General features: G+C 33.9%; 1 protein-coding gene across 3 annotated transcripts; it reads right to left on the bottom strand.

Annotated features, from left to right (window-relative positions):
• Nucleotides 1–18672: 18672 nt before the first annotated feature.
• On the bottom strand, nucleotides 18673–22747 carry LOC111317464 (mini zinc finger protein 3-like). 3 transcript variants are annotated; one of them, XM_022919899.2, is made up of 2 exons: nucleotides 21834–22745; nucleotides 18673–19053 (listed from the first exon to the last, which is right to left on the bottom strand). In XM_022919899.2, the coding sequence occupies exons 1-2, from the start codon at nucleotides 22078–22080 to the stop codon at nucleotides 19040–19042; spliced, it is 261 nt and encodes an 86-aa protein (XP_022775634.1). In that variant the 5' UTR covers nucleotides 22081–22745; the 3' UTR covers nucleotides 18673–19039. The 3 variants fall into 3 exon arrangements, with proteins under 3 accessions (XP_022775634.1, XP_022775642.1, XP_089622079.1); XM_022919907.2 differs by having other exon boundaries at nucleotides 18674–19053; nucleotides 21841–22743; XM_089765953.1 differs by lacking the exon at nucleotides 18673–19053 and adding an exon at nucleotides 20680–21720 and having other exon boundaries at nucleotides 21834–22747.
• Between the last annotated feature and the right edge of the window lie 586 nt (nucleotides 22748–23333).

Raw genomic sequence — 23333 nt, 5'->3', positions numbered from 1 at the left:
ACTAACACATTAATTAATAGATTTATAATTTAGGTACAATGTTAAAGATTTTTAAAATTTAAGTACTATTTTGAATATTTCACTATAATTTAAAAATAATTCATGATATTATCCTTAAATTTAATAAAAAATAATTTATTTTTATTTAAGAAAAAAGAAGTGTCATTATTCCAAGATTATATTCTCATATTTTAAATGTATCATGCTAATGAAATAATTTCATTTTTTTAAAGTATACATTATATATATGCAAACTTTGTATTATACTGTAGCGGTAATGAGTCTAAACATTGATTTTTTTTGTCTTACTCATTTTAATATTTTTAAAATAAATATATTTTAGCATCCTTATAAACAAAAATTACGTAATTAATTTTTGAGAATTAAGGTCAAGGATGTTGATATGTTATATTATTATTTTTTTTGAAGTTTGACTTGATTTAAAAAAGTTAATTTGGTAATTTTAACATTGCAGGCAAAAAATATTAGAAAAATTAATTCTTCTAATATTTTTAAACAAAATTAAAGGAGTTAATAAAATATATTATTAAAATAATTCTTCTAATATACTTGTTATTATAAAAAGAGAAATATAATATACCCCACCCACAAGCAATAATAATAAGAAAAGTTTTGGCAATCGTTGGACAAGAAAGCCATAAAAGGTGCATGCTCACGAGCCATATGATAATTTCATAGATAAGTAGGACCCCTATGCTAACCGACACAATTTTGGTTGGTTTATTTATTTCATAAAAGAAAGAAATAATCGATTGGTTTATCACAATTTTTGTATTTTTGGGGAAGGTTTTATGTAAATCTTATGAAAAATGTTTGTTTATTGTAGCTTAATTTTGCTTCATTGTTTTTTTTTTTTTAATTTTTTTATTTAGCTATGTAGGGAAGGGAATGGGGTCTGATTCTTCCATAATGGGTGACTCGAACACGTTCTCAATAGAAACTACCTTAGGCATTTTATGCTGTTTTGCTTTTTAAAGAATGAAACTGCCTTGAGCAGTTAAGGATTGCTACGCCCTTTCTTATACTGATAAGATGGCACTTGGGCACTATTAAGAGAGTACAGAAGATTATCTCAAAAATCACCGGAAAAAGAGAAAATAAAGGGAGAGAAAAAAATAATGGTTATTTTTTTGAAAAAAATATTCGCATGCCTACCTAAGAGCATTGAATGCCCTCATGTTTTTTTAAAATATACTTAAAATTTTTGTTTTAGATTTTTTTAAAATTATTTTGTCATTAATTAACTTTGGGAGGAGAGATTACATAAGAATTATTAAGATAGGTCTAATAATTTTTAGATTTGTGTTGATTCATGAACTCATGAATTTTTCTAGTAATTTGTTATAAAAATTCATGACTATTTTTACGAGGATTTTTATTGTTATGAGGATATAGACATAATTTTTGAGAGTTATAAGACTGATGGTGGAATTGACGCAATATTGAGTGGATCCAAATAATGATATTGAGAGGTATATCATTAAGATCAATGACATAATCCAATAATTAATTTGTGTGGCTGTATGCATATTAAGAATGACCGTATCAAATATAAAATGTTGAAAGGTACATTTTTAACTCTTAGACAAAAGAATCTTTTTCAAAATATTTGGATGTATATGGAAAGTGATTTTAATTATGAAACATTAATTAAGAATTTTTTAAAAGAATACGTGAAAATAGTGGTAAAGAGGAGTGCAACCCTTTCAGTTTGCCCAAGTCTCCATAATGGGAATACAAAAATTCTTGGACCTTTTATGGATGGGCAATGTGAATGCAAAACTATCAAAGGAATTTTTAAAGTCAATCCCTCTATTCTGAGCCGAGCCAGTCGAGCTGCCCTTCGAGCCGCTCCAATTTTTTTTTTTTTGAACTTTTTATTTATTTGTTTATTTTTTTTATTTTTTTATTTATTAGATTAGGTTTATTTAATATTTTTTTATATTTATTTTTTTTACTTTTTTTTATTTTAATTTTTCTTTTCACTTTTATTTTGTTTTATTTTCTTTTTCCTCTAAAAATAAAATTTCAAAAAAAGGATTTTTGAGGAAAAGTTGAAAGCATCAATTTTCCTTGAAGATCAAAATTTCCAAAAATATTTTTGAGGAAAAGTTGAAAGTATCAATTTTCCTTAAAAATAAAATTTCAAAAAAAAATATTTTTTTTGAATAAAAGTTAAAAGTATCAATTTTCCTTAAAAATAAAATTTCAAAAAAGGTTTTTTTGAGGAAAAGTTGAAAGTATCAATTTTCCTTGAAAATCAAAATTTCCAAAAATATTTTTGAGGAAAAGTTGAAAGTATCAAGTATCAATTTTCCTTGAAAATCAAAGTTTCCAAAAATATTTTTGAGGAAAAGTTGAAAGTATCAATTTTTCTTAAAAATAAAATTTCAAAAAAAAAGGTTTTTTTGAGGAAAAGTTGAAAGTATCAATTTTTCTTAAAAAAATAAATTTAAAAAAAAATCAATTTTCGGGAAAAAATTGAAAGTATCAATTTTTCCTGCACAAGAACAATCATCATTTTCTTCCTTTTTATTTTGATTTTGATTTTGATTTTTCTTTAAACAATCCGACGACGGAGCCTCTACAAGTGAAACAATAGTTTTTTTTTTGCATACTCTTGAGGTGAGGGAATTTTCTCAATTTTCTGCTAAAAGTATTAGAGTCAATTGAGAATAATTTTCAACAATTAATTATTAGTAAAATTTTAAGGCTAATTGGATAACACAAATTTAAGCTGGTACCATCTTTTGATGGGCGTTGTGAGGGTGTTATAACCTTCCTCACACGTAACTAAACTCTCGAACCCTGTTCTGGTTAGCAGACCTGAACCTATTCTTTTAGGGACCCTTAAGCTTAGGTGTTCCCTGAAAGGACAGATTCTTTAGGTGGCCAATCGCACCTAGATAAAAAAGATTGGTGGCGACTCCCTTAAGTAATGTCTAGCGATAGATCCTCGGATCTAGACGTTATGATAGCTTGACGACTTCACTGGGGACTTTGAGAGTCAGGTCAGCAAATAATTTGTGTTATCCAAAAGCCTAATAAAATTGAACCCTTTTGTATATATGTATTATTATTCATTCATGTTTATTTACTTTATTAATTATGTCATTCATGTGCATGTGCATAACATGAGCTCTATACCCGAGCTCCGTCCTTCTAGGAGAGAGTAAAGTACCTATTGCTTTCGTGAGGTCTAATGCCTCCGTAGTGGCTAGCGAAATCTCTCACTCAAATTGAACCTTTTTCGCTTGTAGCCTGTAATGGGTGAGGATTAGGGTGCCTTACTAGTCTGTGATGGATAAGGATGTAAGGAACAATTTGAGGACCTTTAGACTTTGACCCTAAAACCGTATATAGTGAACCTTAAAAATACCTAACCTATAGATAGAGCCATCACTCTTTCCTTTTAGAATTGACCAAAAGCATAGGATTCATCCCTTTTACTTTGTGTGATATTTAAATTTACTTAGTTATTTGTTCTTTTTCTGGGTATACTAGCCTTTTTCTTATTTCTTTTGCATTGGTTCATACGCATATCATAAAGTTGCATAAAGAACATTTACTTGAAAAACGGTCTTCAACAAATTTTTTTCATGGACGCCAATGAACGCTTAGTTTGTTCTTCATCAGTATTAGCACCCTGTGGGACACTCAATGAAGTAAGGGCCCTGTCAGAAAAGACTCAACTAAAGATGGGAGATTGCTTGCCAATTGGGTATGATTCTACTATGTCTCAGAAAACATCTATCCTCTTCAAACAAAATAATTTAAAAGATTTGGTTGATATCTGAAAGAAGATGAGTCCGTCAAGACAAGAGCAATTTTGTCAAAAATATGGGCATATAGCACACCTTCTAGCAGTGGCTATTGATGATCAGCTAATCAGAGCTACAACACAATTCTGAGATCCTGCATACAAGTGTTTCATCTTTAATGAAGCTGATATGACTCCCATTATCGAAGAATATTCAGTCTTGATAGGTTTGCATCTCAAGACTCCTGACAAGATATATGTCAAAAAACATAAGTCAAGATTTCGTAAAAGTCTGGCTCAACTCATGGGGATAGGTAAGGAAGTTGTGGATTTTCATACAAAGAAGAAACAAGAACAGGTTTGCCTACTTTGGAAGTTCTTTCATGAGTTTCTGATACAACATGCTAATGAAGAACGAGGGTTAGACATATTTACCTTGGCTATATACGGACTGGTAATCTTTCCAAAGGTTTTGGGACATATTGAGATAACGGTGGTTGATTTCTTCGAAAGTGTGATCAATGGCTGTAATCCTTCAACGGTAATATTAGCAGAGACTATCAGATCTTTGAGTTATTGTTGTCGAAATGGAGGGCGCTTCATAGGATACATACAGTTATTGTACTTATGGATGAAAAGTCATTTTGAACAAGAAAATGGCACTTTCTCGAAGCTTTACATCCGTAATCGTTTTCCAATCAAAGAATTCTGTGAAAGTGGGTGGTCAAAGCGAAAGTCTAAACAAGAGTGGATAACTTTCTTACAAAAATTAGAAAGTGCCAGGGTGAGATGGTTGGCCCCATGGATGAATTGTGAGCCTATGTTATACCAATGTGGGGATAGTACAATGGTTCCGCTTCTGGGTTTATGGGGAGTGACGAATTATGCACCACTCTTAGTGAGAAGGCAATTGAGGGGAGAATAGTTCATTCCTATGACTTATGGGCTTCATCGGTTAGATTTCTCTTACAGTGAGCCTAAAGCATTTCAGAGAATGAATGAGATGATCAAAGCATGGAAAAATCCTCAAAGAGTGAGTCCTGGACCATTCACCGAAAAAGTCACCCCAGGTTACTTGGTTTGGAGAACAAAGAGAAGAAAAGAAATGGTATTCACTTATGAAATCTCTCAACCACCAACAGAAGAAAAACTTGAAGAGACACCATCAGAGTTAGAGCTGGCAACAAAAAAATTTGAGTTTGAAAAGATCAAGTTAAAGAAAGAGATTCAGGAACTTCAAGAAGAAAAAGCCTAGTGGAAAGGTAGAGCCGAAAGTTATGAAATTAAAGTTCATAAAATTGCTAGAGAACGTGATACAGCTACTAAAGATCTAGCAAAGTTACACCAGGAGCATAAGAGGCTATGTGTGAGAGAAAGGGCCAAAGAGATAACCATTATCGAGCTGACTGAGAAAAATACAAGATTGAAACAAGAGTATGTCGAGTTAGAAGAAGAAAGTACTGAAGCACAGGCAGAAATTAATATGCTAAACAGTTATTTGAGCAGGCTAAGTCAAAAGTTAGATGAACAAGGAGATCACATCGCTGCATTGGTTAGGGAACATAAAGAATTATCATATCAAGTCTGGTGTGGTAAAAAAGAGAACTTAGGAAGGCAGAAATACATTGAGCACTTAACAACCCAAATCCATAAAGGGGTATGTAAGGCAAAAGAGATGGTGGAAGAGGCAGAGGCATTAAGACAAATGGTGGCCCCAGTAGGAGAACATGAACAGCATCTATTGAACTTCATAGAAGAAGCTAAGGCCCAGTATGAACAGATCAAACAATTTTATGGTTATAATTCTAGGATGATAAACTCAATATAGATCAAAGTTTTTTTAGAATAAATGAAATTTTTTAGTTGAATACCGTTTTAAGGCAAATGTTCTTTGCATACATGCATTTTTCATTCATTGCATTCTCATTCATTACACTTAACAAAGTAACCATGTGATGATCATGCAAATTTACTAATTCTAAGATATGGTACTCAAAGTTCCAGGATAGCTCCATCTAGCGAAAATCCTGCCCATCGATACAACACAAGATCCAGGGCAAGGCAAATGGAGGAGAAAAGTTCTCATAGATTTGAAAAGATAAAAAAAGCACAAGAGAAGATTGAAAGTGAGCTAAGCAAGTTCTGGAGGCTCTTAATAATATGAATAAAGGAAAAAGAGTTACAAAAAATACAAGCCAGCAAGTTCTCCCATTACAAGAAGTGGCTGACCCTTTGTACTCTTTAGGTTTTGGCCCACATCAGGCCCAGTCTGCCCAAGATGTCCCGTCACAACACTTCGCATATCCAACATATCTTGGAATGCCATCAGCTTTCAACCTAGGGTAGTATAATAGCTATATAAATCCTGTCTTCACTGAAAAGACAGCAGAACCAATTCTTGATCTAGATGATTTAAAAGAGAAGGAGAAGGAAAAGATGAGAATGGAAGTTCAGGAAAGTTTCAAGATTAGCATGCTAGAGTAAAAGCTAAGGGCTGTAGAAGGATTTAGTTTTTATGGGTCAGTTGATGCTGCTGGGCTTTGCTTAGTTCCTGATGTGGTTATCCCCTATAAGTTCAAAGCACCAAAATTTGAAAAATATGACGATACAAAGTGCCCCAAAACCCACATCACCATGTATTGTAGGAAGATGGCAGCTCATGCACATGATGAAAAACTATTGATGCATGTTTTCTAAGACAGTCTTACTAGTTCTGTGGCCAGATGGTATGTTTAGTTGGACAGGACTCGCATTCGCTCTTGAAGTGATATGACACATGACTTTATCAGTCAATATCGACATATCATCGATTTGGCCCCTGATCGTTTGTCTTTACAGAATCTAGAGAAAAAAGCAAACGAGTCTTTTAAATAGTATGCCCAGAGGTGAAAGGATGTTATTTCTTAGGTACAACCTCCTCTGACTGAGAAAAAAATTACAGTGCTATTTGTTAGCACTTTAAAACCTCCCTATTATGAAAAAATGATAGGGAATGCAACGAAAAATTTTACTGATATGGTGATCTCAAGAGAAATCATTGAGAGTGCCATCAAGAATGGCAAGCTAGAAGGAAATGAAGCATCTAGCAAAAGAGTCTCGAAGAAAAAAAAAACTAAAGCTTAGGCTGTGAGCTTTGATAGACAGCCACTTAGAGGTTATTCACCTTACCCACCATCAGAATATCTACCATATCACCTCGCTATAAATAACACTTCATTTCACCCATACCAACCATTTACACAACCATCATACCCCCAAACATATCATAGACCCCAAAATACCATGTATAGTCCTAACATTCAACCTACTTTAATACCCCAAAATCGCCCAACTAACCCCATTGGTGGCTCGCGGGAGCAACGAACCACTCGTGAGAAACCCGTTTTTGACCTAATTCCAATGACTTATACGAAATTATATAAGGAGCTCTACAACAGTCATTTGATTACTTCAAGTAAATTAGAATCCCTCAAGCCATCTTACCCTAAGTGGTATGATCCTACCGTCCACTGTGATTACCATTATAGGATTGCTGGTCACTCTATAAAAAATTATACTACCCTGAAACATAAAGTGTAACGGTTGATCAAGGATGGGATGATTTACTTTGATACTGAAGGGATGACTGCGTCGAATGTTAGTGGTAATTCTTTACCGAATCATAATGTGAATGCTATAGGTGAAGAACATGAGTGTCATGTGTAGAAAGAAGTGGCAGGTATTAAGACACCTTTAGGTTAACTGTTCGATATTTTACGAAGAGCATACATGATACAATTGGTAAGTCCACACAGCTATCATGGAGCATATATAACTGGCACCCGTTGTAAGTATCATAGTGAGGCAATGAGCCATTCCATTGAGACCTATGAGCTGTTTCACTAAGAGGTGTAAAAACTTTTAGATTCACATCAAATGGAGATTTATGAAGAAAAAAAGACTTGAAGAATGCTGAAGTGTACATAACTAATAGGCATGTAAAGCTATTTTTGAAACCAGTGACAATTCAGTGTGGAAACAAACCAAAGTCAGTCATAGACAAACTCTTTCCTAGGCAGGTAACTTTTAAAGTCCCGACTTCTTTTCCATACAAAGATGATAAAGTTGTACCCTAGAGATATGGCTGTGACACTATAGTTCAGGGACAGAAAGAAGAGGTCTCCAAAGCTGATGCTTCTAATATTACTAGTGTAAGAGGCATTACTCGAAGTGGGAGATGTTACACTCCAGAAATGCTAGAAAAAGCTAGAAAAAAGAAGGCTAAAGAAGGAGAAAGACAAAATAATCCTGAAACAGAACCTGAAGAAGATCAACCAAAGCCAGTATCAGAAAAAGAGGTTTATGAATTCCTGAAGCTGGTAAAACATAGTGAGTGTTCAGTTGTAGAATAGGGGAATAAAATGCCAGCTCGAATCTCATTATTATCACTGTTACTGAACTCAGAGCCACACCGAAACGTCTTATTAAAAGTGTTGAATCGGCATACGTGGCACATAATGTATCTGTCGAATATGTGAACCCCCTGGCTGGAAATTTAGTCATGCCAAATCACATTTCATTCAGCGATGATGAGATTCTTTTAAAGAGAAAAAAAATGCCAAGGCTTTACATATCACAGTTAAGTGCAAGAGCCATATTATAGCTAAGGTCCTTATCGATAATGGCTCTGCTATCAACGTCATGCCTATGTCAATTTTGGCAAGGCTACCCATTGATTATTCTCATATGAGGGATAGTTAGATGATTGTGAGAGCTTTTGATGAGACCAAAAAAGAAGTCTTGAGAGATATTGAAATGCCTTTACAAATTGAGCCATGCACCTTCAATATAAAATTTCAAGTGATGGATATTTTTCCATCCTACAACTGTTTGTTAGGAAGACCATTGATTCACATGGCAGGAGCTGTGCCTTTTACTTTGCACCAGAAGATCAAGTTCAATGTAGAAGGTCAATTAGTAGTGGTAGTTGGGGAGGAAGACATGCTGGTGACCCAACCATTAAACACTCCATACGTAGAGGTTGCTGAGGAAGCATTGGAATGCTCTTATAGATCTTTTGAATTGGTCAATTTTGTAGGTGAAGGATTTCAAAATCAACCTTTTTCAAAGATAGTGGTAAGCAAAGTCATTAACAAAGGCTGGTACCCGAGACTGGGGCTGGGCAAAAACTTGCAGGAAATTAAAGAACCTCCAACAATAATTGACAATAGCGACAGGGTAGGCCTAGGCTATGAGATGGCAGAATGGGAAGTCAAAAGAAGGCCATCAAGAAAGACAGCAAGGCTGATGTTTATCCCATATTTATATGAAACCTTCAGACCTGGAGGATTCATGTACCCAGATGCAAAAAAAAGTGTGAAAGACGATTTTGCCTAGTTAGCCATTAATGCTGTTGAAGATGAAGTGAAGGTTAATCAAGAGGAGTGGGTTCGCCTTTGTCCACTAGATTTTGAGCTTAATAATTAGAGTCCCATCGAGATGCCTTTGACTTTTGATTTAGATGCAATGTAATTGTAACATCCCAATAGCTATTGCCTAAGGCATTGGGGTGATCTTTTTTGTTTGGGCCATTTATCTTTTATTATTTCTAATAAGAATAGGAAGTATGCATTTTCATTCATTTCTTCTTGTGTCTTCATTATTTCCATCTTTCTAAGCATATTTTGCCAATATATCCTATTTCATTCAATTGCAGGTCTTTAAATGAACATGAAGATAATCATGATAACAATCAAGAGGTTAGCTTTGAAAATTCAATTAACACTGATGAACTTGACAATGAAGAAAATTTTGAAGAACATGTTATGCCTCCGGACCTAATGAGGATGATTGAACAAGAGAATAAGCCAATTGAGCCTCACCAGGAGGTAGTTGACTTAGTGAATCTGGGAATAAGCAACGATTGGTAGACCTACTTCGAGAATTTGTAGATATATTTGCTTGATCTTACCAGGATATGCCAGGGTTAAGCATAGAGATAGTGGAGCATAGATTGCCTCTAAAGTCAGAATGTAAGCCAGTTCAACAAAAATTGAGACGGATGAAGCCCGAAATGCTGCTAAAGATTAAAGAAGAGGTGAAGAAACAATTTGATGCAGGTTTTCTACATGTGGCTAAGTATCCAGAATGGGTAACCAATATAGTCCAGTTCTTAAGAAAGATGGAAAAGTAAGAATGTGTGTAGACTATCGAGACTTGAATAAGGTTAGCCCAAAGGATAACTTTTCTTTGCCTCATATAGACACACTGGTAGATAACACAGCTAAGCATTCAATTTTCTCCTTTATGGATGGTTTTTCGGGGTATAACCAAATAAAAATGGCTGCAGATGATATGGAAAAGACTACTTTTATAACCATGTGGGGAACTTTCTGTTATAAAGTCATGCCTTTTGGGTTAAAAAATGTTAGGGTAACATATCAAAGGGCCATGGTAACACTCTTCCATGACATGATGCACAAAGAGATTGAGGTGTATGTAGATGATATGATTGTAAAGTCTTATGAAGATGAAGATCATGTCACTAGCCTCAGAAAGTTATTTGAAAGATTAAAAAAATTTCAGCTCAAATTAAACCCCAGCCAAGTGCACCTTTGGGGTAAAGTCAGAAAAGTTGCTAGGCTTTATGGTCAGTAAAAGAGGAATTGAAGTCAATCCCGATAAGATACGAGCCATCCATAATTTGTCACCTCCCAGCACACCAAAAAAAGTTCAAGGTTTTCTGGGGAGATTGAACTACATTTCTCGGTTCATCTCTCAGCTTACTTACAAATGTGATCCCATATTTAAGCTTCTCCGTAAAGATAATCCTGGAAAATGGAATGAAGAATGTCAAGAGGCGTTTGATAAAATTAAGTAATATTTATCGAACCCTCCAGTATTGGTGCCACATGTTCTAAGGAAACCTTTAATCTTATACTTAACTGTATGTGAAAATTTAATGGGATGTGTGCTGGGGCAGCAAGATGAGGCTAACCGAAAGGAAAGAGCTATTTATTATCTGAGTAAAAAGTTCACAAAATATGAATCCAAGTATTCTTCATTAGAGAAAATGTGTTGTGCATTAGCGTGGACTGCCAAAAGATTCAGACAGTATATGCTCTATCACACTACGTGACTCAAAGTGAAATTGGATCTCATTAAGTATATCTTCGAAAAGCTTTCTTTGTCTGGAAGAATCGTTAGATGGCAAGTAATGCTCTCGAAATATGATATTATATATGTGAGCCAAAAAGCAATAAAAGGGAACGCTATAGTAGAATTTCTTACAGATCGTGCTACTGAAGAGTATGAGTCGATGAAGTTAGAATTTCTTGATGAAGAGTTAATGACTATTTCCCAACTGGAGGAAGGAGAACATGTAGAAAAATATTGGAGAATGTACTTTGATGGAGCTGCTAATGCCTTGGGGCATGAAATTGAGGCGATTCTGATTTTTTCAGAAGAACGATACTGTCCTGTAACAGCGAGATTAAATTTTAATTGCACAAATAACATCACTGAATATGAAGCATGCGTCATGGGCTTATAAGCTGCTATAGATAGAGGAGTAAAGGTACTAAAAGTGTTTGAAGACTCAGCTCTAGTTATATATCAGTTGAAAAGAGAATGGGAGACGAGAGATTCAAAATTCATTTCGTATCATAAGTATATTCTAGAGTTGATGAAATAATTTGAAGATATCCAATTTGATCACTTACCTCGAGATGAGAATTTGATTGCTGATGCATTGGCAACTCTAGTTGTAATGATTCAAATTAATGATAATACTGACATTCAGCCCATCAAGTTAGATGTTAAGGATATACCAGCTTATTGCTCTAATGTAGAGGGAGAAAAAGATGGAAAGCCCTGGTATTATGACATCCTAAAGTACATTAAGGATCAACAATACCCAGTTCAAGCAACAGAAAATGATAAAAGGGTCATCCGAAGATTGGCTATGAGCTTTTTCCTGGATAGGGATGTCTTGTACAAAAGAAACAAGGATCAAGTATTATTGAGGTGTGTAAATGAGACTGAAGCAAAACAAATCATTAAAGAGGTGCATGACGAAATATGTGGGGCATATACTAGTAGACATATAATGGTAAGGTAGATCATGAGGGCAGGATATTACTGGTTGACGATGGAAAATGATTGCATTGATTATGCTCGCAAATGTCATAAATGCTAGATATATGCTGATAAGATTCATGTTTCGCCATTTGCTTTACATGTTATGGCACCACCATGGCCATTTTCAATGTGGGGCATGGATGTCATTGGTCCAATCACCCCAAAGGCTTTTAACAGGTACAGATTCATTTTTGTGATGATAGATTACTTCACAAAATGGGTAGAGGCAGCATCATATGCAAATGTGACACGTTTCGTGGTTTGCAAGTTCATAAAAAAAAAGATCATCTGTAGATATGAACTTTCGAAGAGATTATTTCAGACAATGCCAAGAATCTAAATAGTAAGATGATGCAAGAAATATGTGCTCAATACAAGATCAAGCATCATAACTCGGCACCATATCGTCCGAAAATGAATGGGGCAGTTGAGGCAGCCAATAAGAACATAAAGAGGATTTTGGAGAAGATGACCGAGACTTACAAAGATTGGCATAAGAAGTTACCATTTGCATTATATGTATATCGAATGTCAGTTAGCACTTCTACTGGGGTAACCCCATTTTTTTTGGTTTATGGGATGAAAGCTGTACTACCAGTGAAAGTAGAGATCCCTTCTTTGAGAGTCTTAAAAAAAGTTGAGTTGAAAGAAGCTGAATGGATTCGAGAACGTTATGAGCAATTAAATTTCATAGAAGAAAAGAGATTGACTGCACTATGCCATGGTCAGTTGTACCAAAGAAGAATGATGAGCGCTCATGATAAGAAGATTCGACCCCGTTGCTTTCGAGAATGAGAATTGGTTTAGAGAAGACAGATATCAAGATATTTTATAAAATTGAAAAAAGAAAAGCTTGTCAGGTAAGTTTCTAATTCTTGAAATAGGATGTCTTTTGGTATCAGGGTTGATTTATAAGACCTTTGGCCGTAATCTCCTGAAATTCCTTCAAACACAACTTTCAACTCCTTTGGACATGATTGTCAAGGAGCAATTTATTTTTCAAAGTCGTGATGCCTCTGTTTAGAGGAGCAATTTACTTTTCAAAGTCGTGCCTCTGTTTAGAGGAGCAATTTACTTTTCCAAAGTCGTGGTGCCTCTATTTAGAGGAGTAATTTACTTTCTCAAAAGTCGTGGTGCCTCTGTTTAGAGGAGCAATTTATTTTTTCAAAGTCGTTGAGCCTCTGTTTAGAGGAGCTTCGGTTAAAAAAAAACAAAAACAAAAACAAAAGCAAACAAAAAAAAAACAAAAAATATAAAAAAAATCAAAAAATGAAAATGTTGAGTTGAATCTTGATTGGGTGTCTACGTCTTTGCGCAATTTCTGTTTTACAAAAAATGTGCAAAGAGGGACAACTGTAGACACCCAATTTGGTCCAGGCCCGGATCAATTGGGCTTGGTCCAAATGGGTAAGTCCAATTTTATTTTTGTTATTTTTTATTTTTTTATTTTATTCTATATTTTATGTATATATTTTCCTTTATATCCTATGTATTATTTATTTATTATTACTATTTATTAATATATATATATTTATTTTTATTTTTTTATTTTTATTTATCTAATTATATATCTGTTATTATTATTTTTTTTATCCTATAATATTTTTTTGATTTATCTTTTCTAATTATCTATTATTTTTTTTATTTTATTTGATTTTTATTTTGGAAGGTTGAGATTGAAGGCTGAAGAATCCTACTGGAAATGAGGATTCAATCAGAAGAATCCAGATTGGATTCAAAATTGAATCCCCGTCCAAAGAGGAATTGGGATTGATTAGAAACTCCTGATCAATCCCTATAAAAGGGACCTCCTGGAACAGAATGAAACACAGAGAAAAAACGTGAGCAAAGCTACTGATTTGAGAGATAGAAGAGTATAGAAGGCTAAGAAGTATTCTAAGAATTAGTAGAAATTTTTTGAAGATTTTTGGCATTTTTTTTTTCTGGGAATTTCTGGAAAATTTCAGATTTCGATTGAATTTTCCGACGTAAGTTGAATTTTTCGACGAAAATTTCAGCCAACTTTGAAGTTTCCGACGAGCTGCCCAGTTTTCGATGACCTTTCCCAGAAACCGACCACCTTTCGACCAACTTCTGATGAACTTTCAGCAAAAAAATCTAGATTCCGGTGAAATTTTTCCAGAATCTGGCGTACATTCAACCGGAGTTCTTCAGCAGTTTAGAGAGAAACGGGAGAGAAGAAGAAGAAGAGAGAGAGAGGGTAGGAGCTTTCTATCGAAAAACAGAGGGAAGAGCCTTATATGCCATCCCAAAACGACATCGTTTTTGCCTTAAGTGACCCAGAGGATCCGTGTGTTTTACCGAGATCCGACCCGACCTGAGCGTCGATCCGCTTCCTGACCCGCGTGTGTTTGCCCCCTTTCGAGCCGAGTCGAGCTCCAAAATAACTTCTTTGAGCCATTTTTTCTTCCTTGAGCCGAGCCGCCTTCCGAGTCGCTCCAGGTTTTTTTTTTTATTAGATTAGGTTTATTTAATATTCTTTATATATTTATTTAATATTTATTTTTTTTACTTTTCTTTATTTTATTTATTTATTTTATTTTATTTTTTCTTTTCACTTTTATTTTGTTTTATTTTCTTTTTCCTCTAAAAATAAAATTTCAAAAAAAAGATTTTTGAGGAAAAGTTGAAAGTATCAATTTTCCTTAAAAATAAAATTTCAAAAAAAAAGGTTTTTTTTGAGGAAAAATTAAAAGTATCAATTTTCCTTCAAAATAAAATTTCAAAAAAGGTTTTTTTGAGGAAAAGTTGAAAGTATCAATTTTTCTTAAAAATAAAATTTCAAAAAAAAATTTTTTTTGAGGAAAAGTTGAAAGTATCAATTTTCCTTGAAAATCAAAATTTTCAAAAAAAATATTTCTTGGGGAAAAGTTGAAAGTATCAATTTTCCTTAAAAAAAATAAATTTAAAAAAAAATCAATTTTCGGGGAAAAGTTGAAAATATCAATTTTTCCTGCACAAGAACAATCATCCTTTCCTTCCTTTTTATTTTGATTTTGATTTTGATTTTTCTTTAAACAATCCGACGACGGAACCTCTGTAAGTGAAACAATAGTTTTTTTCTTGCATACTCTTGAGGTGAGGGAATTTTCTCAATTTTTTGTTAAAAGTATTAGAATCAATTGAGAATAATTTTCAACAATTAATTACTTGGTAAAATTTTAAGGCTAATTGGATAACATAAATTTAAACTGATACCATCTTTTGATGGGCGTTGTGAGGGTACTATAACCTTTCTCACACGTAACCGAACTCCCGAACCCTGTTCTGGTTAGCAAACCTGAACCTATTCTTTTAGGGACCCTTAAGCTTAGGTGTTCCCTGAAAAGACAGATTCTTTAGGTGGCCAATCGCACCTAGATAAAAAAGATTGGTGGCAACTCCCTTAAGTCAATATCTAGCGATAGATCCCCGGATCTAGACGTTATGACAATTATTATGAAAACTTTTATTATATTGGTAACGATAAAAATTTATTGTTGCAAAAATTTATCTTATTTAAAATAATTTTTTAATGTCGTTGCAATTTATTTTTTTTTAATATTTTATACAATGATGAAAAAGTTTTTATAAAAATTTTTATTATATTTTTAATGCTAAAAAATTATTGTTATGAAAACTTATTTTATTTGCAATGATTTTTCAATGTCGTTGCCTAATTTATTTTTTTAATATTTTATACAAGGATGAAAAAATTGTTACAAAAGTTTTTATCATATTTGTAATGATAAAAAATTATTGTTGTAAAAACTTATTTTATTTGCAACCATTTCTCAACGAAAAAGTTGTTACGAAAATTTTTATCATATTCGTAGTGATAAAAAACTATTATTGCGAAAACTTATTTTATTTACAATGATTTTTCAATGTTATTACTTAATTTATTTTTTAATATTTTACACAATGACGTAAAAATTATTGTAAAAATTTTTATCATATTTATAATAATGAAAAATTATTGCTACGAAAACTTATTTCACATGTAGGGATCATTAATAATTTTCCCACAAAGCCCTTTATTAATTTTATACGAATTTTTTTTTTGCATTTTGTGTCACCTTCCTTGTTCTTCCCTCATTTTCAACCAAGGTTATAAGTCATTGGTGTAATAAACAAAAATGAGATTCAGAATTTGTGATTGCTATAATATTCTAATAAATAGATGAGATGTTTCCATGTATTCAAAAGTTTAAGTAAAAGTGACAAAAAAATTGTGAGCCTATGATCTTACATCAACAATTAGAACGCGATCTAGTGTTTGACATGGCATTATCATGGAGGAAGTGAACATAAAAAGGCCTTGGGCAAATTCAAGTATGGGATTTGTGTTAAGGGATAAATTATAGGAGCTCATAATTGAATGGTAAATAGAGTCTTATCTATGTGCAAGTGTCACAGACTTAAGGAGGAGTTTTGAATTCCACATCGAATATAAAAGAAAGGTCATTGGGGTATATAAGGGTTCACACCACCTCTGCCTTGTGAGGTACCTTTTGTAGGACAAAATCGTGAGGTTGAGGGGACCAGAGCGGACAATACCTTAAAAAGGTATAAACTGTGGCAAGTAGACTGATCTGGAACGTCGGATAAGTGAATGCTCGGGTTTTGGAGCCACGCGGGCCTGGAGCTGAAGTCTCGACCTATAATAAGTAGTATTAGAGTCAGTCCTAAACAGTTCGATCTACGTCAAGCACCTCGAGGGAGGTAGGCAGAGTGGTCAGTCTCCGTGACGAGGCATTACGAGGTTGGGTGGAGGAGAATGTCATGGATCTAAGGAGGAGTCTTGAATCCCACATCAGATATAAAAGGAAGGTCATTGGGGTATATAAAGGTTCACACCACCTTTATCTTATGAAACGCCTTTTGTAGAACAAAACTGTGAGGCCAAAAAGACCAAAGTGGATAATATCTCATAAGAGTATGAACTGTGACAAATAGACTGATCTGGGATGCCGGATGAATGGATGCCCGAGTCTTGAAGCAGCATAGATTGAAGCTTAAGTCTCAGTCCGTGACACAAATATGAAGTATCTGCATCAAGCACATGAACAAAAGATCTGCCAAAACGACATCAGTGCCATTCACTCTTGTCTGTTTGTTCTCTCCAAGTTAGGGGGCTAAGTCTCTATCCCTTGCTTGGAATTGGTAACTTATTTAAGCTGGCCACTCATGTCTCCACAAGCCTACTATACAAAGCGTATCCTTCATAAGAAAATTGAAGGATAACCATTATATATTTGGATGTCTAAATCAATAAAAATGTTTGTTTCTAATTATAAGTTGATATGAATTGCAGGAGAACTGGCATTCGACAATGGTAACACGCATGTCTTAATTTCGTATCTTCTTCAGTTAATTATAGTCTCTGAGTACTATACACATATAATTCAAACCATTACCATATGGCTAAAGTAAAATTGTAAATATTGTCATATGTACACCATGTGTGCCAATGCGAATATATATATAGTTCATTTAATTATGCAATATGCAATATGCAAGTGCATAGTGCATTCAATTTGCCAGATTTGGTCTTGTCATTTTTTTTAATCTCATAAACAAAATTAAGAGGTTATTAGATGTCTTACTTTATTTTTTTCTTATATCTTAAATATATGTGTCATCTTATTAATTTTACTCGCCGAGTCCAAAAACTTTATTATTAGTGAAAATTTCTCCAACAAAGGAAAAAAATATATAAATCGACATGGATTTTTCATCAGTTTGCCTTTATATTTTTGGTTTCTGGTCTTGGCTGGTGGCTAAAAGTATATTTAAAGGAGGCACGGGCACTGCATTTGTTGATTGAACGGTTTCGACTGTGAGCGCATTGAATTTGTTTTTGTACTTTGTCCTGCATAATTTTTCCTTCAGATTTTTCCTTTTCTTTCTTTCACAGTTTCCCGTCAACATTAGGATAATGAATTTCTAATGACTTGGACCTTCGGCCATATCATGGTTTTTTTTTTTGTGTGTGTTTGACTAGCCATGTTGACATAGCAATTTCTCCATCCATCATTCACTTATTAACACACGAGTAAAATTAGGATGATTCTTGGGATATTGGGCAGTATCCCTGGTTCATTCCTCTTACTTCAATCTCCCTGGGATTATTGGGCTTCGTTTTGACATTATATACTTTAGGCCTCAAATCAGTGGGGAAGGGCGCGAAGACGGGCACACACATTTAGCCGATCAACTATAATAGGCTCCCTAATGTTTGGTGTGAAATATTTAATTTGATTGAATTTAAAAAGTTTTTAATATGGTACTTAAATTATAAATTTATTAATTAATATATTATTTATTTTTAATATTTTTAATTTTAAATTATGACATAAGATGAATAAACAATTATTTTAAATATCACATTAATTAATATATTAATAGTTTAGATATTATTTAGAGTTTTTTTTTTTCGAAAATTCAATGAGATCTTTGAAAAAAATTAAGGATAGGATTATTAACCATTAATGATATATGGCAATATAAAACTTCCTCGAGAAAGAATATATAGCAGATCACAAATTAAGGATATATGTAAGATGATCTGTATCACACTTGTTCAAAAAAAATAACAATAGATTATAAAAAATTCATATTGATGTCACATATGTAAAATAAAATAATGATCCTCTTTCTTCCGAATTCAATCACCGTTCCATAATTAACTATCGAATTCTGGAGTAGCTAAACAATATTGGTTGACTTTGACGAATCAATAATCTTCACTAATATATGTATGTATGTTAAAAATAAGAAACTGATCATAATTTATATAATCTGCAAATAAATTTTGATCTATAACATGTGAGCACCTGAATATATATGTAGTTGCTCCAAGGGAAAATAGCCAATGAGAACTTGTACTTTAATTGCAAAATATTTCAAGAGAAGTCCACACAACAAGCAACAAGGCACAAGTTGCTCTGGGATATTACATCCTTTTTCTATTTTCATATATTACCTCGGATAGCTTTTCTTGGATATAATATTGCCGCTTTAGGTCTGATTTGGATGCGTGATGAGTGTCCTCCCACTGCACAGGGATCTGCGCTGGAATCCAGAGTCATAGAATGTAGACCCCAGCATCATGGGGGCTCTTATTGTGCATCCAAATTAGGTCATCAGACCTAATTGATTAACATGAATGAGACAGGTCATTAAAGTGCAATTTACTTGATTTTCGCATAAATAAATAACTATGCAAACCCATCAGAGCTGTCGATTTCTTAATTGCATGGTTGTTTTGGAATAGAAAAGCGGCTTAACGCCATAAATAGGTTCATTATATACTGCAAACCAAGTACTAGCTCTCAAATAAAAGCTGGAGTTAGAATTCTCTTTCATTCTATGAAAAGATACATCTTCACTCTAATCACCCAAATTAATATTCATACCAATATGATCATGCATATATCTTAATCATGCTATCAGCCTGTCATATTTTGAAAGCCCTTCACTGTCAAGATGTTAGATGTAAAATATTAACTTCGAATGCCTTTCCAAGCAACATGTTTTCTCATCATTCAATCGGGTTTCACATGCATATGCATACATTAAACACAAATCACTTGTGTCAAGGAAAATATTTGGTTGTCATTTAATAATCTGAGTATCAACAATGTGCCGATAGTGTAGTTCAGACGGGCTCTTTAGATTCTTGGGGCTAATATTCAGCTAGCAAGTGACTGGTATATATTCTGCTATGGCAATAATGAACCATGATTAGCATTCATTTTACTTATTAATTCCTCACAATTGTTCTTTTGGCAAACATTTCACATGGACAATATGATCAGATTAGACCCTTGGGAGCATAGAAACAAAGGGAACAAAAAGAAACTAGGCAAGCTCACATCCTGGGGCCAGGATGATATAGCCACATTCCAGTAGTGACTTCCAATAAAGGGCAATGTGGATTATTATTATTATTTTTATAGTGTTCTCCATGCTGGATAGCGCTACAATACTTCAACAGGATCAGAAACAAGATGTGGTATGATCAGCATTCTGGTGGGATAATTAATTCTTCACAAATTAAATAATATTGGTATTGGAAAGGGCTACATACAATCTATTTTTCTTATAAATTCAAAATTTTCAAAATTCTGACTGGTAATAATAGAAAGAAATTTTAAAATTCAAGTTACTTGAATGATTTAGAATCTAGAGATATATAAGAAAAGATTATCCTACAACCAGCATAGCACATAAACAGTTCTCATTGTCTACTGGCCAACTTCTCTACAGCATCTTGCTTGCACTGATTCTATCCTTGGTATAACTCATTCCTTCTGCTGTATGCTACTAGATTTTCTAATAAAAGTTCAAAAAAGAGTTTCTCAAGCAGATCTTATACTCTATATATGACACTAAAAAATGTTCTCTTTCATATATATATATATATATATATATATATATATATATATATATATATATATATATATAGACAAGCCAACCCTTAAGGCTGAAAAGTTGATGAGTTTTCCCATGTAAATTACACATTTGGAAAAATGCAAACACCTTGAAGAAAATGGATGGAGAGAACTCCTTCCACTTGTTTAAATTATATTGGTTTTCTTTGTGATCTCCACTCTTACATATTCTATGTTCTTTTCTGTTAAGTCTCACTGAACCCAAAATAGAGGAGGCCACTTTACATATTCTCAAGTTTAAAAGCTTTAGTGACCTTTAAGGACCTATTGAATTTCTTTTAAAAGAAAAATTGGAGATAACATGATTGGATGTCTGTGGGGCTCTGAAACATAAAATATTCCTAATGCTAAATGATTGTTACTAGGATAACTATTCTACCACACTGAAAGGTTTTTTTATTAAAAAGAAAAAAAGCGTAAGGATAGGAGTCTCTTTGCTATATCTAACCTATTTCATTGTGAGAAGAAGATTGAAGAAGGGCTACATCTTTCTACATGCATTTTGCCTCCAACATAAAAAAAGAAAAAGGATCAAGAACATGGTCGCTAATTTGTTCCCCTTTGAAGTGAGATGTTTAATTATGTTGTGAATGAAGCTAAGAACATGAAGCAAGAACAAAATAGAATCAGTAGAATTCCAGAGTATAGAATGAATAAAGATTAGGATTTTGGAAATTCATGCTTCAATATAAAATCTATTGAAAAGGAGTCTAGCTAGCTGATCTATAATAAATGAAACATGTTTATAGCTTCTTTCTATTCCTCTTTTGATGCACGGATTGCATGTTGATACTTTCAAGTTGCAAAAATACAATTAAAGAACCAAGGGTGTTATCCTGATTAAATTGAATTAAAACATAACTTGCAATTGAATGCCAAGACAGCTTATGCTTCAGAGGCAAGAAAAGAATTAATATCCACCATGAATATCTCCATGTATTCTAAACAAAATATCGGACCATGATGAGCATCCAGCTTTCCCGTTGTTATATGCACAGAGCAAGATTCAGGTTGCTTGCTTTTATGAGCACCATATGCCCAGTTTTTGCCCTTCTTTTTCTCCATGTGCATTTTATTATAGTAGAAACTTTTTTATTATCTTCCTCTCCTTTTATCATCCAATAACTCAAATGCTATTTTTATAATTAATTCAGGTGGAAATTATAAAGAAACTTTTGGATGGAAATGGAAAAGGGAAGACTCGATTCAATCTCTCAACCTTTCTGGAAGAACACAATTAATTATATATATTTAGAGTTTGATATATAGCTTTCATCTTTGATCATCCACATTTCAAGAGCACCGTACTTGGCAGTTTGAGATTCTTTGATGATCAAAAGAATCCAGTACAAAAGTATTGATCTACAAACAGCAACAATCAGCTAAATTCAGATATATATTTGAGGGTTTTGTATACACTATATTCGTGTTCCTTAGCTATTGAGCATATGAAGAATTAGGTGGAGTATACTCACAGACTACCTCAGTTTCTACTTCCCTCCTGTGAAAGTTCCTGTGGCAGCCACAAGCCGCGCACGTTAGAGCCCCAGTCGTCCCCTCCCCGCCGCTTGCCATGAACTCCCGGCAGCCATCGACAGCATATCCTCCAATATTCGCGGCGTGATTCTTCTGGCACTCCCTATATCTCACGTTTCTAATCACCGAAGCCGAAGTAGTACTGGAACTTCTTCCACTTTTCAGCACCACTTGACGTTTCTTCATCCCTTAGAAACCCTAATCCTTCCCTACAATTTGATGGAAACGTACTCTGCTGGATCAGGAGTGGCCGTAGTGGTTCTTGGCAATGGTTTTCTCATCCAACCCCAGAAGAGAAAACAGAAAAAAGAAAAGAAAGGAAAGGAAAAGACACCTAGCTTTATGCGGTTTGATGACTAACCCTAACCCTAGCATGTATATTTTATAAGGTTCTGTGGCATCATAAATCATAACCCCTTATTTTCATGCCCTATGGTAACACTGGGAAGACTAAGAAAAGAATTACTCCTGTTTGTGCTGTACTACAACCAATCATCATAACCCACGTCATCATAAAGAAGGGCATATCTATATATATATGTATATATATATATATATATAATTATTCAACATGCTGCCTCACTGACATTTCGATCCATTGGATCATGAATGCTCCAGTCCTTTTGGAATTTGAAAGCACATCCTTTCAATCTTGCAACGTGTAGCACTCTGATGAAGAATTAGACATAGCTAAATGGGATTGGGAGGAAGCAAGGTGAGTGGGGGAAATCCTTGACCTTACACATAAAATTGGAAGATCTCCTACAATTATCTTTGGAAATGATATTTCAATGGCCACTGATGATAATAGGAGGGATACGGTAAATTTGGAATATGGAATGCTGCAAATTTTGTACAAGAAGGAAAGCTCTAATTTGATGAATTAAAATGGATGCTTGTTTAAATTAATTTGAGTGGGTCAAAGCTGATGCTCAAAAGGCAGGTTGCTATGGCCCTTGGAACTGTGACAACAACTCCTGCCTAATTACCTAAGAATTCTAATAATTAGGACCAGTGCCCCAGTCCACCATGTATGAATGAACCACTCTTCCCTGTCCCCTCTCCTTTTGCATCATATCAGTCAGGACAATCATAACTACAAAATTTCAAAATCAATAAGATGCTCTTCAAATCCTTTAGTTCGAAGTTTGGGAATGGATCCTCTCGGACTCTATAGTATTCAGGAATTACAATAAGAACTAGAAAGAAAATCATGAGAACATGAGAGGGAGAGATCAAATTAAAACTTTAGCCCACAATCCAAAAGGTAGCATTGAATCAAAATGTGTAATTTCACACCATACTTTGGTCTATATTAGAAGGTGGACTTTGCAGGCTAAATTGTGCATGACAAAAACAAGAGAAGTGATTAAATAATTGAAAGGCAAATAAGTGGAGGCAAAGATGATCACTTTTTACCCAATGTTCATTCAAAAATC

The sequence above is a fragment of the Durio zibethinus genome, chromosome 9, assembly GCF_047325235.1.
Source record: "Durio zibethinus cultivar Kanyao isolate XHJ-2024 chromosome 9, ASM4732523v1, whole genome shotgun sequence".
NCBI classification, from domain to species: domain Eukaryota; kingdom Viridiplantae; phylum Streptophyta; class Magnoliopsida; order Malvales; family Malvaceae; genus Durio; species Durio zibethinus.
Note: the sequence above shows the minus strand (reverse complement) of the source record. Positions and strands in the feature narration are given on the sequence as shown.

What these genes read in the sequence shown, in the direction of transcription:
- LOC111317464 (XM_089765953.1), bottom strand. Translation starts at nt 22,080, where the DNA reads ATGAAGAAACGTCAAGTGGTGCTGAAAAGTGGAAGAAGTTCCAGTACT. An exon ending in AGTAGAAACTGAGGTAGTCT is followed by an intron (nt 21,721 to 21,833) that starts GTGAGTATACTC and finishes TGCTGTTTGTAG; the next exon opens with ATCAATACTTTTGTACTGGA.